This window comes from Cicer arietinum, chromosome 5, assembly GCF_000331145.2.
Source record: "Cicer arietinum cultivar CDC Frontier isolate Library 1 chromosome 5, Cicar.CDCFrontier_v2.0, whole genome shotgun sequence".
In the NCBI taxonomy this organism is placed as follows: Eukaryota; Viridiplantae; Streptophyta; class Magnoliopsida; order Fabales; family Fabaceae; genus Cicer; species Cicer arietinum.
This window is the reverse complement of record NC_021164.2, coordinates 21,130,923-21,145,222: the sequence shown is the minus strand read 5'-3', so window position 1 is coordinate 21,145,222 and position 14,300 is coordinate 21,130,923. Positions and strand designations below refer to the sequence as shown.

The 14,300-nt window shown below is 30.4% G+C and overlaps 1 protein-coding gene across 5 annotated transcripts; it reads left to right on the top strand.

The window, feature by feature from the left end:
• Nucleotides 1-7,223: 7,223 nt before the first annotated feature.
• LOC101515540 (putative disease resistance RPP13-like protein 1) lies at nucleotides 7,224-12,437 on the top strand. 5 transcript variants are annotated; one of them, XR_003470779.2, is made up of 3 exons: nucleotides 7,224-11,179; nucleotides 11,657-11,947; nucleotides 12,113-12,437. XR_003470779.2 is itself a non-coding variant. In XM_004515678.4 (2 exons), the coding sequence occupies exon 1, from the start codon at nucleotides 7,386-7,388 to the stop codon at nucleotides 11,145-11,147; it is 3,762 nt and encodes a 1,253-aa protein (XP_004515735.1). In that variant the 5' UTR covers nucleotides 7,225-7,385; the 3' UTR covers nucleotides 11,148-11,179; nucleotides 12,113-12,437. The 5 variants fall into 5 exon arrangements, 1 of the variants encoding a protein (XP_004515735.1); XR_001142984.3 differs by having other exon boundaries at nucleotides 11,490-11,947; XR_001142985.3 differs by having other exon boundaries at nucleotides 7,225-11,179; nucleotides 11,822-11,947.
• The last annotated feature ends 1,863 nt before the right edge of the window (nucleotides 12,438-14,300 follow it).

Sequence of the window (14,300 nt, the reverse complement as noted above, 5' to 3'; positions counted from 1 at the left end):
TAGTTTATTATTTATTTATAAATTATCAAAAAGTTGTCAACTTTGACATACACAATTCAACCACTTTCTCGTTTTTTCATATATCAACTAAATTTTATTATCCCATAAAAAAATTATCATATATCAACATAAATGTTGTTATCAACTAAATAAAATTTTAAAACTCAATGTTCACGAATTGTAATGCAAAATAATAAATTATATTAAAAATCTTAACATTACCAACTATTAGCATGTGAAAATCAATTAGACACAGTTTTCTAAAACTATTTCAAATTAAAAAAAGTGTTATCTAAATTGTAAATTAATTCATCATTTTTTATATTAATTTTAAAATTAAATAAGTTCTTAGTCTTATAAAATTTTATTTAGTCCTTGCAAAATTATTATATAAGTAGATTTAGTTTCTATCAAAATATTAATACATACTTTTTAATAATATTTTTTCAAATATGTTTACAACATTATAAAAATTTGTTCGACAAATAAATTCAAATTTTGATTTTTAAGTCTATATTTTTTTTTTTCATATTGAATTTAATGACAATAAAAAAGTTTATATTTAATAGTGACTAAAAATTTAATCAACTCTTATTTTATATCTGCATTTAAAATACATCATATAACTCTATCTAATATTTCATTTCTTTAGTTGTTATTTCATCGACCCTATATAAACCCAAATAAATTTTACCACTACTATATTGCAATTCTCAAGTTGAAATTATTATATTTGTGTATAGATCTAAAAATTTGCCACACATAGAATAAAGAATACAATTGCTTGTGTATTTTATACCAATGTCTATAATATATACATACTATAATGTAATAATAATACATACAAATTCAAATAAAGTGATTCCCTTTAAGTAGACAATGAACTTTAATTGAAAATGAATTATTAAAAAAAATACAAATTCAAATTTTAACCGTAATAATTTTTAATCAAATTTTCTAACTTATTAGTCGATTTACGTATTACTACGATCAACTTTTTTAAAAATCAAAAGATTTAAAACAATAAAAATACACCTTTTAAAATGAAGCTCTTGATTCGTCAAATCCTCACATCATTAAATTTTAAAATCTCAGTGTTTACAAATAAAAAATACACTCCCTCAGCCATTCTAAAAACAAATCAATGACTTGAGGGACTTTTCAAACACCTTTCAAAATAAAGCCTTCTCAACCCCATTTTAAATAGCAATTTTTCACTAAATGAATAATTAATTACAAGGAAACTTCAATATTGAGATCATGTATTATTATACCCAAAAAAATGTTGAAATCCTTATTCTTTTGTTACAACCCCTACATAGAATCATTTATTAAACAATAGTCATTTTCATATTCACAAAAACTAACTAAAAATAAGTTTTTATGGCCATTCAGTTAATATGACAACAATCAGTTTCAAATCTATATCAAGAAAAAGTATTACTAAATTTTTAAAAGTGGACTTAAATTTTTATATTCTTATAATTTTAAATTATATATATAGGCTAAATTACATCCGTAGTCTCTTAACTTAATTTCAGGTAACGTTTTAGTCCTTTATATTTTTTTCCCGAATTGGTCCTTTATTTTAATTTTAAGTGACAATTTGATATTATATGTTTTAAAATGTCAACAATATTGTCATTTGTTTTACAAAAAAATCATCAAATTTTCAAATAAAACCCATAAAATTCATTATCATCTTCAATAAAATATAAATTTAATCAAATTCATAACTTAAATCTTGAAATAAACTCATATTTTCATTCTTTATTTGATGTTGTTGGAGATGAAAATATGAGTGTATTTGAATATTTGAGTTATGAATTTGATAAAATTTGCATTATATTGAAGATGATTATTAATTTTATGGGTTTTGGTTGAAATTTTGATGATTTTTTTGAATTTTTGTATAAAAAAGGATAACATTGTTGAAATTTTAAAACATAAAATATCAAATTGTCACTTAAAATTAAAATAAATGACCAACTCGAAAAAAAAAAGATAAAAAACTAAAACGTTACTTGAAATTAAGTTAAGGGACCTGTAAAATACATGTTTTTGATGAAGACAAAGACCAAGAAAAGTGATCAAGTTGCAAGCTCAAAAAGAAGTCAAACATCAAAGACAAATATGGTCAAGTATGCTAGAAGTTTTATAATGTAAAGGTACATGATGCAATCTAATATTTGTATATTTCAAATGCACATGAGAACCTTTCATTTTAGCATATACATCAAAAGGATTTTCAAAAAGTAAAAATATATAAATAATGTTTGAAAATAATATTTTTGGCAAAATACATAAGTGTATTTGAATACATTGTCCTGTATTCGAATACAAAGCAAGTCAGAAGCAAAAATCTCAAAGTTGTATTCGACTACGACTATGTGTAGTCGAATACAAAGTAAGTCAGTGGCAAATACTCATTAATCTGTATTCGACTACACACATGTGTATTCGAATACAAGGTATAATTTTTGAATATTTTGAACGTTACAAAGAGGTGTATTCGAATACACACATCCTGTATTCGAATACAACTGGAAGCAATACAATTTTTCAGATCTAGAATGGCTCCAGATCATTGTATTTTTTCATCAAACCTCTTGGATCAATGACCAAGAATCTGCAAAGATGTTTATGGAGTATAAATACCCCATAACTTTAGATCAAACAACAACCAATCCTACAACCAAACCTTGAAGAAACTTTGATCAAACTTTCTAAAATGTTTTGATTTATTCAAAGTTTCACTTTTATATTTCAAGTACAGATTTTACATTTTCATATCATCGAGAAAAGTTCTCTAGTGTACTTGAAATTATATTGGATTGTTATCATTGTACATCACCTATTATATCATATTGATCTAAGTCAAAATCAATATTGTTAAACCATTCAAGTGTTGTAAATTGAAGAAAGTGGTGTACTTTCTTCAAGTGTTGTAAATTGAGGAAAGTTGTGTTCTTTCTTCAAGTTTTGTAAACTAAGATAGTGGTGTGCTATCTTAGGGTGATTGTTAGGAGTTTGCAACAAAGGTCCTAGGGTGGGACTTGTACCTATTCTAACAATAGTGGAAAATCTCTTGTGGTGTGCAAGAGGACTGAATGTACCCTTGGTCATAAGGGGAACTAGGATAATATCTTTGTATTCTTTATTTTTCTCCCATTTATCTTTTCCATACACTATCTTAAATCAGAAAAATCAAACACTAAATCTCTAAAAATATGAAAATTTCTAAACACCTAATTCACCTCCACTCTTAGGTGCACTTTTATACTCTTAATAAAATAATAATCCTAATAATAAGAGTAACAATAAATTTAAGGTCAAATTTACACAAAATAAATTATATACCCAATCAACCCCCAAAATGTTAAAAATGCCTATTAAGAAAATAAATTTAAAAAATGTGTAATACACCAAGAAACATTAATTTTTATCAAAAAAAATATTTCAAATTCAAAGCTGACAATAAATATTAAAAAATAAAAAAATGATAACATGTCTTTACTGAATCAAAAAATAGAAAATTTCATTAATTAAAATAAGACATCTTATTCACAATAATTTATAGAAAATAAATTAGATTTTTTAACTCCAAAAAATTAGATTTTTCAACTCCAATAATATAATTTTTAATAGTGAAATTCTTAAAGTAGCTCCTGCAATTATTGATTAAAACAATGTTACAGTTAACGGCCGAAATTATAGTATGATAATTATATATATATATCATTTTTCTAAACAGTGGACAAAATTTAAGCAAATAAATTGTATATTGAAAATTGACACACAATTTTTGAATTTACACTATATTCGAGATCATATTCACCGTACACCTAAATGATCATTATTTATCAAAAAGAAAATACAACAATGATATTAATATGCTGACATTACAACGATAATGGCCCAATTATTATTGAAACATTTTAACCTAACATTAATTGATTCAATAATTATATTATTATTGAAACATTTTAACCTAACATTAATTGATTCAATAATTATATTATTATTTTTTAATATAATAAAAAATTATTCATTTTATTTTATAATAATTGTTTTAATTTTTTTTTTAATTATATATTTTGATATAATTTTGACTCATTTTTAATATAATATATACAATTATACATTTATAATATTGATTACAGATATTTAATAAAAATAATTTAATAATAATAAAATTATTTTTTCATTAATATATATTTTTAATATTAGAATTAGTGGTACAGCATGTAAGTGACGGAGCACAATATATATGTTTGGTCAACGATATATTTTCCATTAAAAGGAAACAAGAGCGTGTCGCGTGAGCCAGACTCTTGTTTCAATTTGAATTTGATGGAACAGACAGATATATTCAATTATTATGGGTGAGGGTCCTTCAGAGCCATTCCAAAATTGACAATAGTATTCAAGTATTTGGTTTACTTCACTAATGCTAAAATAAAGGTAGACAATATTGCGAATATATGCCTCAAATTATCTAACTAAAATTAGTTAAGCTTTAGTGGTTGTTATACCTACCATTGACCAAGTTAGTTATGATAGGTGGTTATAGTTAGTTTGTTTTTGTATGGTATAAATAAAGTTGTAATATAGTTGCAGCAGCATGGTAAGTTGTAGTAGTAGTAAGAGATGGAAACTAAGAGACGTATGCAATTCATGATTCATAGAAATTCAGAAAAGAAAGATTGAGTGAAAAGGCTAGTATTGCTGGTTCATAAACAGTGATAGATACTATGAGATCAATCTTGAGAAGGAATTAAGTTCAATCATTAATAGTGGATTAATCTTGCTTGCTTGCCTGTGATGTAGGTCTCATCAATTGAGACCGAAAACGTAAATTTGAGTGTTATTCTTCTCTTATCTTTCATTAATTTTCGTTTGCATTGATAGAGAAAACTGGTTTTACAAAACTGCACAAGAAAGGAGAAACAAGAACGTTCTCCGTTTTCAGCAGAAAACGAAGAACGTTCTTTGTTTTCAGCAGAAAACGAAGAACGTTCTTTGTTTTCGTTTTTTCTCTACAGTTGTTTGTTTTTCTGTTTGTTGTTGAATTCTTGTTGTAGATCCCAATATTGATTTAACAATTGGCGTCGTCTGTGGGAAAGAGAGCAACAATGGTTGGAACCACAAAGGTTGATATTGAAAAGTTCAATGGAGCAAATGACTTTGGTCTATGGAAGATAAAAATGCATGTTGTTCTGGTACAACAAGACTTGGTGAACGCATTGAAGGGTGAATCGGCTATTCCTGCAACAATGACTGCACGAGAAAAGGAAGAACTGATTGAAAAAGCAAAGAGCACAATCATCTTGTGTCTTAGAGAAAAAGCTTTGAGGGAGGTTGCAAGGGAGCCAACAACAGCAGCCTTATGGCTTAAACTTGAATCTCTCTACATGACTAAATCAGTTTCAAATAGGCTCTTCTTGAAACAACAATTGTTCTCTTTTAAAATGGATGAAGAGAAACATGTCACAGTTCAACTTGTTGATTTTAACAAGATCCTTGATGATTTGGAGAATTTGGAAGTCAAGCTAGATGATGAAGATAAAGCTCTAATCTTGATTAGAGCCCTGCCAAGTTCATATGAACATTTCAAGGATGCTATAATGTTTGAAAGAGAACAAACAATTACTCTTGAAGAAGTGCAGGCCTCCATCTGGACAAAGGAAAGCTATAAAAGCTTGAGATCAAGATGATAAATCATGCTGAAAGTCTGAATGTGACCAGAGGATGAATTGAAAGGAAATGATCAAATATAAATAAGCATAAGTGTAATTCAAGATCAAAATATGTCTTGGGACGTTCTTGAAGAGCAAAGGCTATGATTTGATTATTCTGATATTGAGTTAATGTGGAGAATTGTGGAAATATGTCTCAAATAGATTATTTTCAATAAAGCATAAAGTTGGTACAGTGGCAGCAAGATCAATGATTGGAGTTATTATGATATTGAGTCAAGAAGGAGAATTGTGAATATGTGCCTCAAATCATCTAACTAAAGTTGGTTAAGCTTTAGTGGTTGTTATAACTACCTTTGGCAAAGTTAGTTATGATATGTGGTTATAATTAGTTTGCTTTTGTATACTATAAATAAAGTTGTAATATAGTTGCAGCAGCGTGGTAAGTTGTAATAGCAGTAAGAGCTGGAAACTAAGAGAGACATATGCAATTCATGATTCATAGAAATTCAGAAAATAAAGATTAAGAGAGAAAATAAAGATTGAGTGAAAAAGCTAGTATTGCTGGTTCATAAACAGTGATAGATACTAGGAGATCTACCTTGAGAAGGTCTTAATCTTGTAAAGTTCAATCATTAATAGTAGATTAATCTTGCTTGCTTGTCTGTGGCGTATGTTTCATCAACTGAGACCGAACACATAAATTTTGGTGAGACCGAACAGTCGATATAATATGATAATATATTTTTGGCTAAATTACATCCGTGGTCCCTTAACTTAATTTCAGGTAACGTTTTAGTCCTTTATGTTTTTGTTTTCCCGAGTTGGTCTTTTATTTTAATTTTAAGTGACAATTTGATATTTTATGTTTTACAATTTCAACAATGTTATCCTTTTTTATACAAAAATTCAAAAAAATCATTAAAATTTTCAACCAAAACCCATAAAATTAATAATAATCTTCAATATAATGCAAATTTTATCAAATCCATAACTCAAATATTCAAATACACTCATATTTTCATCTCCAACAACATCAAATAAAGAATGAAAATATGAGCTTATTTCAAGATTTAAGTTATGAATTTGATTAAATTTGTATTTTATGGAAGATGATAATGAATTTTATGGGTTTATTTGAAAATTTTGATGATTTTTTTGAATTTTTGTAAAAAAAAAAGGACAACATTGTTGACATTTTAAAACATAAAATATTAAATTGTCACTTAAAATTAAAACAAAGACCAACTCAAAAAAAAAAAAAAGGACTAAAATGTTATCTAAAATTAAGTTAAGGGACCACGGATGTAATTTAGCCTATATTTTTCATTTTTTAAACCTGTGCACAAAATTTAAACAAATAAATTGTTAATTGAAAATTGACATTGTTAATATGCTAACATTACAATGACAACTACACTGCTGAAATGTACAACTACGCTCTTATATTTTATTTTAAAATATATTAAAGCATTCTAAATTTAAAGTTATTTATAAAGCATTCACGTGACTATGTACTATTTTAAAGATGCAGATGTGAGTATTCAACTTTTGCTTTTCCTTCTATCAATGATTTTGTCTTCTTTTTCCCAATACTCCTAAAAGTACGAATTCAAGTATTCATTCACAACACAACCGTGTCTCCCTAGCCTTTTGCTGCTTTTATTTTCAAAATAACTATAGAAGATGGCTGCAACTTTGGTTGGAGGGGCTTTTCTCTCTGCAACTGTTCAAACCTTAGTTGAGAAACTTGCCTCAACTGAATTTCGTGATTACATAAAACACACCAAGCTGAATGACTCGCTGTTGGCAGAGTTGAAAACAACACTGCTCGCTCTTCAAGCTGTGCTGGATGATGCAGAGATGAAGCAGATCACCAACACTGCTGTCAAAACATGGTTAGATGAATTGAAAGATACAATCTTTGATGCTGAGGATTTGCTCAACCAAATCAATTATGACGCCCTGCAGTGCAAGATGGAGGGCAGACAGGCTGAAAACATTACTAATCAGGTATGGAACCTCCTTTCATCTCCATTTAAAAACATCTATGGAGAGATCAATTCACAAATGAAGATTATGTGTCAAAGGCTGCAACTTTTTGCTCAGCAGAGAGACATTCTTGGCTTGCAAACTGTGAGCAGGAGAGTTTCTCGTAGAACCCCTTCGAGTTCAATGGTAAATGAATCTATTATGGTTGGTAGGAAGGATGATAAAGATAAACTAATTAGTATGTTGTTATCAGACTATGACACAAGTAGTAATAATATTGGTGTTGTGGCAATTTGGGGCATGGGGGGTGTTGGCAAAACAACCCTTGCCCAACTTCTTTACAATGATAAAAAAGTACAAGAACATTTTGATCTAAAAGTCTGGGTTTGTGTGTCCGAGGATTTCAATATTTTGAGAGTAACTAAATCCCTTCTGGAATCTATCACTTCAGGACGCAGTGAAAGCAATAATCTTGATTTTCTTCGAGTTGAATTAAATAAAAACTTGAGGGGTAAAAGATTTTTGTTAGTGTTGGATGACCTTTGGAATGACAATTATAATGATTGGGATGAACTAGTAACTCCTTTGATTAACAGAAAAAATGGAAGTAGGGTCATCATCACAACACGCCAACAAAAAGTTGCTGAGGTTGCACACACATTTCCCATTCATAAAGTAGAGACGCTATCAGATGATGATTGTTGGTCTTTACTCTCAAAGCATGCATTCAGAAGTGAAGACTGTCAAGGCAACAAATGCCCAAATCTAGAAGCAATTGGCAAGAAGATTGCAAAAAAGTGCGGTGGATTGCCTATAGCTGCTAAAACACTCGGAGGACTTTTGCGTTCAAAGGTAGATGCAAAAGAGTGGGCTGCAATTCTAAACAGTGACATATGGAACTTACCAAATGATAATATTTTGCCTGCTTTGCTTCTGAGTTATCAAGATCTCCCATCTCATTTGAAAAGATGTTTTGCTTATTGCTCAATTTTTCCGAAGGATTTTCCATTTGATAGGAAGCAATTGGTTTTGTTGTGGATGGCAGAAGGCTTCTTAGAGCATTCTCAAGAAAATAAAACACCTGAAGAAGTAGGTGACGGCTACGTTATTGAACTGTTGTCCAGATCCTTAATTCAAGTACAACAATCACACGGTGATTTTGGAAGACAAAAGTTTGTTATGCACGACCTTATCAATGATTTAGCCTTAGTGGTATCTGGAAAAAGTTGTTTCAGGCTTGAATGTGGTGGTAACATCTCTAAAAATGTTCGTCATTTTTCATATAATCTAGAATTGTACGACTTTTTCAAAAAGTTTGAAGTTCTCAACAATTTCAAATGCTTGCGAAGCTTCCTACCCATTAACTTTTTCAACTTATCTGATGGTTTTTACTTATCTAGAATGGTTGTTGAAGATTTGCTACCCAAACTCATAAGGTTACGTGTGTTGTCCTTAAATAATTATTTTAATATAATCACGCTGCCAGAATCAATTGGCAGTATGGTGCAGTTGCAATATCTAGATCTCTCATTCACTGGAATCAAAAGCTTGACAGATGCAATTTGTAACCTTTACAATTTGCAAACCTTGAATTTAATGCAGTGCAGAAATCTCAGTGAGTTGCCAGTATGTTTCGGACATTTAATTAACTTACGTCACCTGGACATAAGTGGGACAAACATAAAGAAGATGCCAAAGCAAATTGTTGCACTAGAAAACCTTCAGACATTAACTGTTTTTGTAGTTGGAAAGCAAGAAATTGGGTTAAGTATCAAAGATCTTGGGAAGTTTCCTAACCTACAAGGAAAACTTTGCATCAAGAACCTGCATAATGTCATCGATGTCGTTGAGGCTAGTGATGCCAACATGAGAAGCAAAGAACATATGGTGGAGTTAGAGTTACAATGGAGCAAGCAAACTGAAGACTCGCGAATGGAGAAAGATGTGCTTGATATGTTGAAACCGTCACTAAATATCAATAAATTGAGCATTGACTTGTATGGAGGCACAAGTTTTCCGAGTTGGTTGGGAGATTCTTCGTATGCTAACATGGTGTCCTTGTACATCTCTAACTGTGAATATTGCATAACAGTTCCACCGCTAGGACAACTACCTTCTCTCAAGGACTTGACTATTGGTGGTATGAAAATGGAAACAATTGGGATAGAATTCTATGGGATGACACTAGAACCTTCCATTTCTTCATTCCAACCATTTCAATCTCTCGAAAAACTGGCTTTTTTTTGCATGTCGAATTGGAAGGAATGGATACACTATGAAAGTGGTGAACTTGCTTTCCCTTGTCTTAGAACTTTGTCGTTAAGAAAATGTCCTAAACTAATGGGACATTTGCCTAACCATCTTTCTACAATAGATGAAATTAGCATAATGGGTTGTGGTAGTCTCTTGACAACAACACCACATACTACTTTACATTGGGTCTCCTCATTAAAAAAAATAAGTATTGAAGCAACTTTGTTACCTGTGAGTGGAAGGACCCAAGTGTTGTTACTTGAGAATGATTCTCCATGTCTACTACAGAGTTTATCCATTTGTCACTATTATACACTATTTTCATTACCTACAATGATTATGAATAGCAATTGTCTTCAATCCTTGGAACTCCTTGATGTTCCGTCTCTTGCTGCTTTTCCAACAAATGGTCTGCCCACTTCATTGCAATCACTTAGAATTACTAATTGTGAAAATTTAGAATTCTTGCCTCTTGAAACATGGGGCAATTACACATCGCTTGTGACTTTAAATTTATGGAATAGTTGTCATGCACTTACCTCCTTTGCATTGGATGGTTTCCCAACACTACAACGTCTTGCAATTGCTGGTTGTACAAATTTGGAATCCATTTTTATTTCAAAAACATCTTTGCTTCTTCCGTCATCCCTCCAATCATTTGAGGTAATTGGTTGTGGCGCACTTAGATCAATGACTCTACATATGGAAACTCTAACCTCTCTAGAAAGTTTGTCTCTCATATATCTTCCAAAACTATGTTTAACTTTGTGTGAAGGAGCTGGCCTACCTCCCAAATTACGAGATATTTGTATTGAATCAGTGAGAATAGCAACACCTATATTTGAATGGGGTCTCCAACGCCTTACTGCTCTTTCAGAGTTGAGGATTGGAGGTGATGATGATATTGTTAATACCTTGTTGAAGGAGCGATTGTTGCCTATTTCCCTTGTGTTTCTAAGAATCTATAATCTCTCTGAAATAAAATCCTTTGAAGTAAATGGACTTCGACACCTTTCCTCTTTAGAAACACTTTGCTTTAATAATTGTCCAAGGCTTGAGTATTTGTCAGAAGACGCGTTGCCTTCCTCTCTTACGTTATTGAGCATGGAAGATTGCCCTCTATTAGAAGCAAGGTATAAAAGTCAGAGGTGGGAGCATCTGTCCATTCCTGTCTTAGTAATAAATGGTGAAGTGATAATATGAGCCAGACCAGAAAAATTTCCATCAAGTTTCAGGTATGATTTTCTTTTATGCCTTTATCCACAGAATTGTTCAGTTTTATTTGTGTGATTGTTTGTATAAGCTAGTAAATCTATAAAATAGTCAAGTTTACAGGAACTACTGAGATTTATATATTTTTTTAGGAGATTTATATACTATTAATTTAATTATAACTAACAAATTGTGTTAATACACTTAATTATTTGATGTAATCGGTTGTACCACCCTTAATTATTTGCACACACTTATGTTTTAGAAGAATCTTTGAGAAGAATTTGATTAATTAGATCTCCAATATGAATAAGATCAACGATTTTCTTGCAGCAAAAACCATCATAGTAAGATGGGGTACAATTGCATAAGAACTAACGATTTCGAAAAGAAAAAAAAAAACTACAGATACTAGCAGAAGATCATAAAACCATGAGATTAATTCTACATACTATATGCCTCAGTAGCACAAATCAAGCCAGGGTTTTAAATTGTGGCAGTTATGATTACGACTATTGCGATGTGAATTTCGATCGTTGTTGCGTGATACTTTTTAGTCTGGTGCAGCCTAATGCAGCAGTTACACTCACTACACTGCAGCACCACGATACAGATTTTTCTGTGATTTAAAATCATAGTGCAATTGTGTACTGATGCGCTTGCAGACACTACCGTACCACTGCAATATTGCGGCCGCATCACATGAAGTGATCCTCAATTTGATGTCTAAGACTTCGTTCCACAATTCTGAACAAGAAAATGAAAACTATCATATATTTATTTATCCTTAGGTAATATCTTCAATTTCTATTTTATGTAACTTTCCCTCTGCATCAGATTTGATGTTCCCTGGGTTTCAATTTTTAAAAATCATATTATTGATCCTAATAGAGATTTGGTTATGAGACATGAATGTTAGAAACCATTGTTCATTTTGATTCTTTTGTTGTTAACAGGTTTGTCATTGGTAAGACATGGAAAGTGCATATACAGAGATTTGGTTCATCTTTTCATTTCTCTTCAAGAAGCTACAGTCACTGATTTGTTTAAGTTGGAAGCATTAAACATAAAGATAAATAAGAGATATTGTTTGCAAAGACATCATTGTTTGAGACTGCAAAAAATAGAAGCAAGATATTAGTCTCATTTGCTGTTGTTAATCCATTCTTCTTTTACTTATTTTTTGATTGAGACACTATTTGTGAATTGTTGATATTTTATACTTCAATTCTTGTATGTATTTTACTTTACATTGGATTCAAAATAAATTGTTGATCTTCATAGGTTTTCTTTGATTCCACTAAGCATTTTAGATCGAATACGAACTCTTAATGGTAACAAAATACGTGACACATAACTTAGCAAGATAAGTTGTGGAGAATGTAAGTATCAATCATGACATATATACATAATGGAAGCATCTTGTTTCATTTTTTTTATTCAATAATTTTTGTTAATATTAATTATGTTTTTAGTTCTTTTATAATTTCAAAAGTTTATTCTTGGTATTTATAAACAAATTTGGTCCATGATATTTTTATTGGTTGTTTTAGTCCCTGTAAAATCAAAATAAATTGAAAATTTAGTGGAATGCTATAAAACTTTACAAATACATTATGTGTTATGATAGAAATTTGTTCAAAAATTGAGCTCAAAATTTTATAACTAGGATAAGATTTCCGTTAGTTTTTTTCTTAATCTTTTGGAGGTTAAAAATTCATATTCTATTTATTAAAAAGTTCTAAATTTTTGTCAAAATATTTATAATGTTTTAAATATATCCGTAAAAATTATGCAAAAATTTAAAAGGTATACACAAGTGACTTAAGAATATTATAAGAGCTAGCCAAGTAATCGAATTACAAATTGTAAATTTGAATCCCTACTAGAACAATGATAGGCAAAACTTTACTTACTTCTTTGTAAGACCCATAATTTTAAAGTATACTTTATGTATTTTTGTGTATTTTGGATATTGGCTCGGAGACTTTTTAGCCAAAGTTATTAATATTTTGGAGTTTATATGATCAAAAAGATATTTTGATGCCGATTAGAATTACTCGTCGATGAATAAATTAAATTAACTGCGGTGAATCTTTTACGAAGAATTTAATGCGTTATGGGTGAAATGGTAATTTAACAAATATCTAGATATTTTGAGATATTTGTTAATTATAATTAATATATATAATGGATATATGTTTGGAGGGAAAGGAAAAAGGAAGGAAAGAGAATAAAGAAAAGGAAATAGAAAGGAAGGAAAAAGGAAGAAAGGAAAACCAAAAGAAAACTGAAAAGCATTTTCCTCTCCCTGTCTCGCGCGCTCAAAATCCCTCCCTCCTCCATTTTCGTTTTTCTTTGCTTCCTTTAAGTTCGAGAATTGAAACCCAAGGCTAGTGGGTGAGAAAGATCAAGTTCCCAACTCCTTCCTCCTTATCGGATTCGAAAACGGAGTTAGGGATTTCAAAACTGTCAAACACAAACCTCCCCGATTCATCTAGATCTAAGCTTCATTTCGCGAAGAGATAGACGGGAAAGTCACTCACTACCACGCTACGGTGCTAGGGAACCAACTTTGGAGGCGATATTGCGAGCGGAGATTTTACCGGATTTACTCGCGGTACCGTGTTCGCACGTTAAAGCTAACGTTAAGGTAATGGCTCCTTCCAAACTTCTAGTTTGCATTTAGGGCCTTATCTGTGGTTGTGTGGAAAGGTAAAATCTTAGAGTTAGGTTTTGGTTATATTGATGAATGTTCGTGGAAAATGAATTTAAACTCATTTATGTATGATTTTGAGTAAGTAAAACTTGTTGTGTTTGAGTGGTGGATTGTGTTGATTTGTGTTCGTCGTATTTGACGTATTCTTAATTAATACTGATGAAATTTGATGTGTGTATGGTTGGACTTTGTGGAGAAATGAATTGATGTGTTTTGGGTGTGAGTTGTGGACTGAATTTGATAATATGTTTGAGTTTATTTTGTGTGGAATTTGAAAACCATTAGAGTTAAACGAGTATTAAGAATGGAGAATCTCTTAATGTCTACGTTTACTTAATGTTGTCGTGAAAATTGTTTAAGTTAAACGAGTATTAAGAATGGGGAATCTCTTAATGTCTTGTTTACTTAATGTTTATTTTGAAAAA

What these genes read in the sequence shown, in the direction of transcription:
- LOC101515540 (XM_004515678.4), top strand. Translation starts at nt 7,386, where the DNA reads ATGGCTGCAACTTTGGTTGGAGGGGCTTTTCTCTCTGCAACTGTTCAA.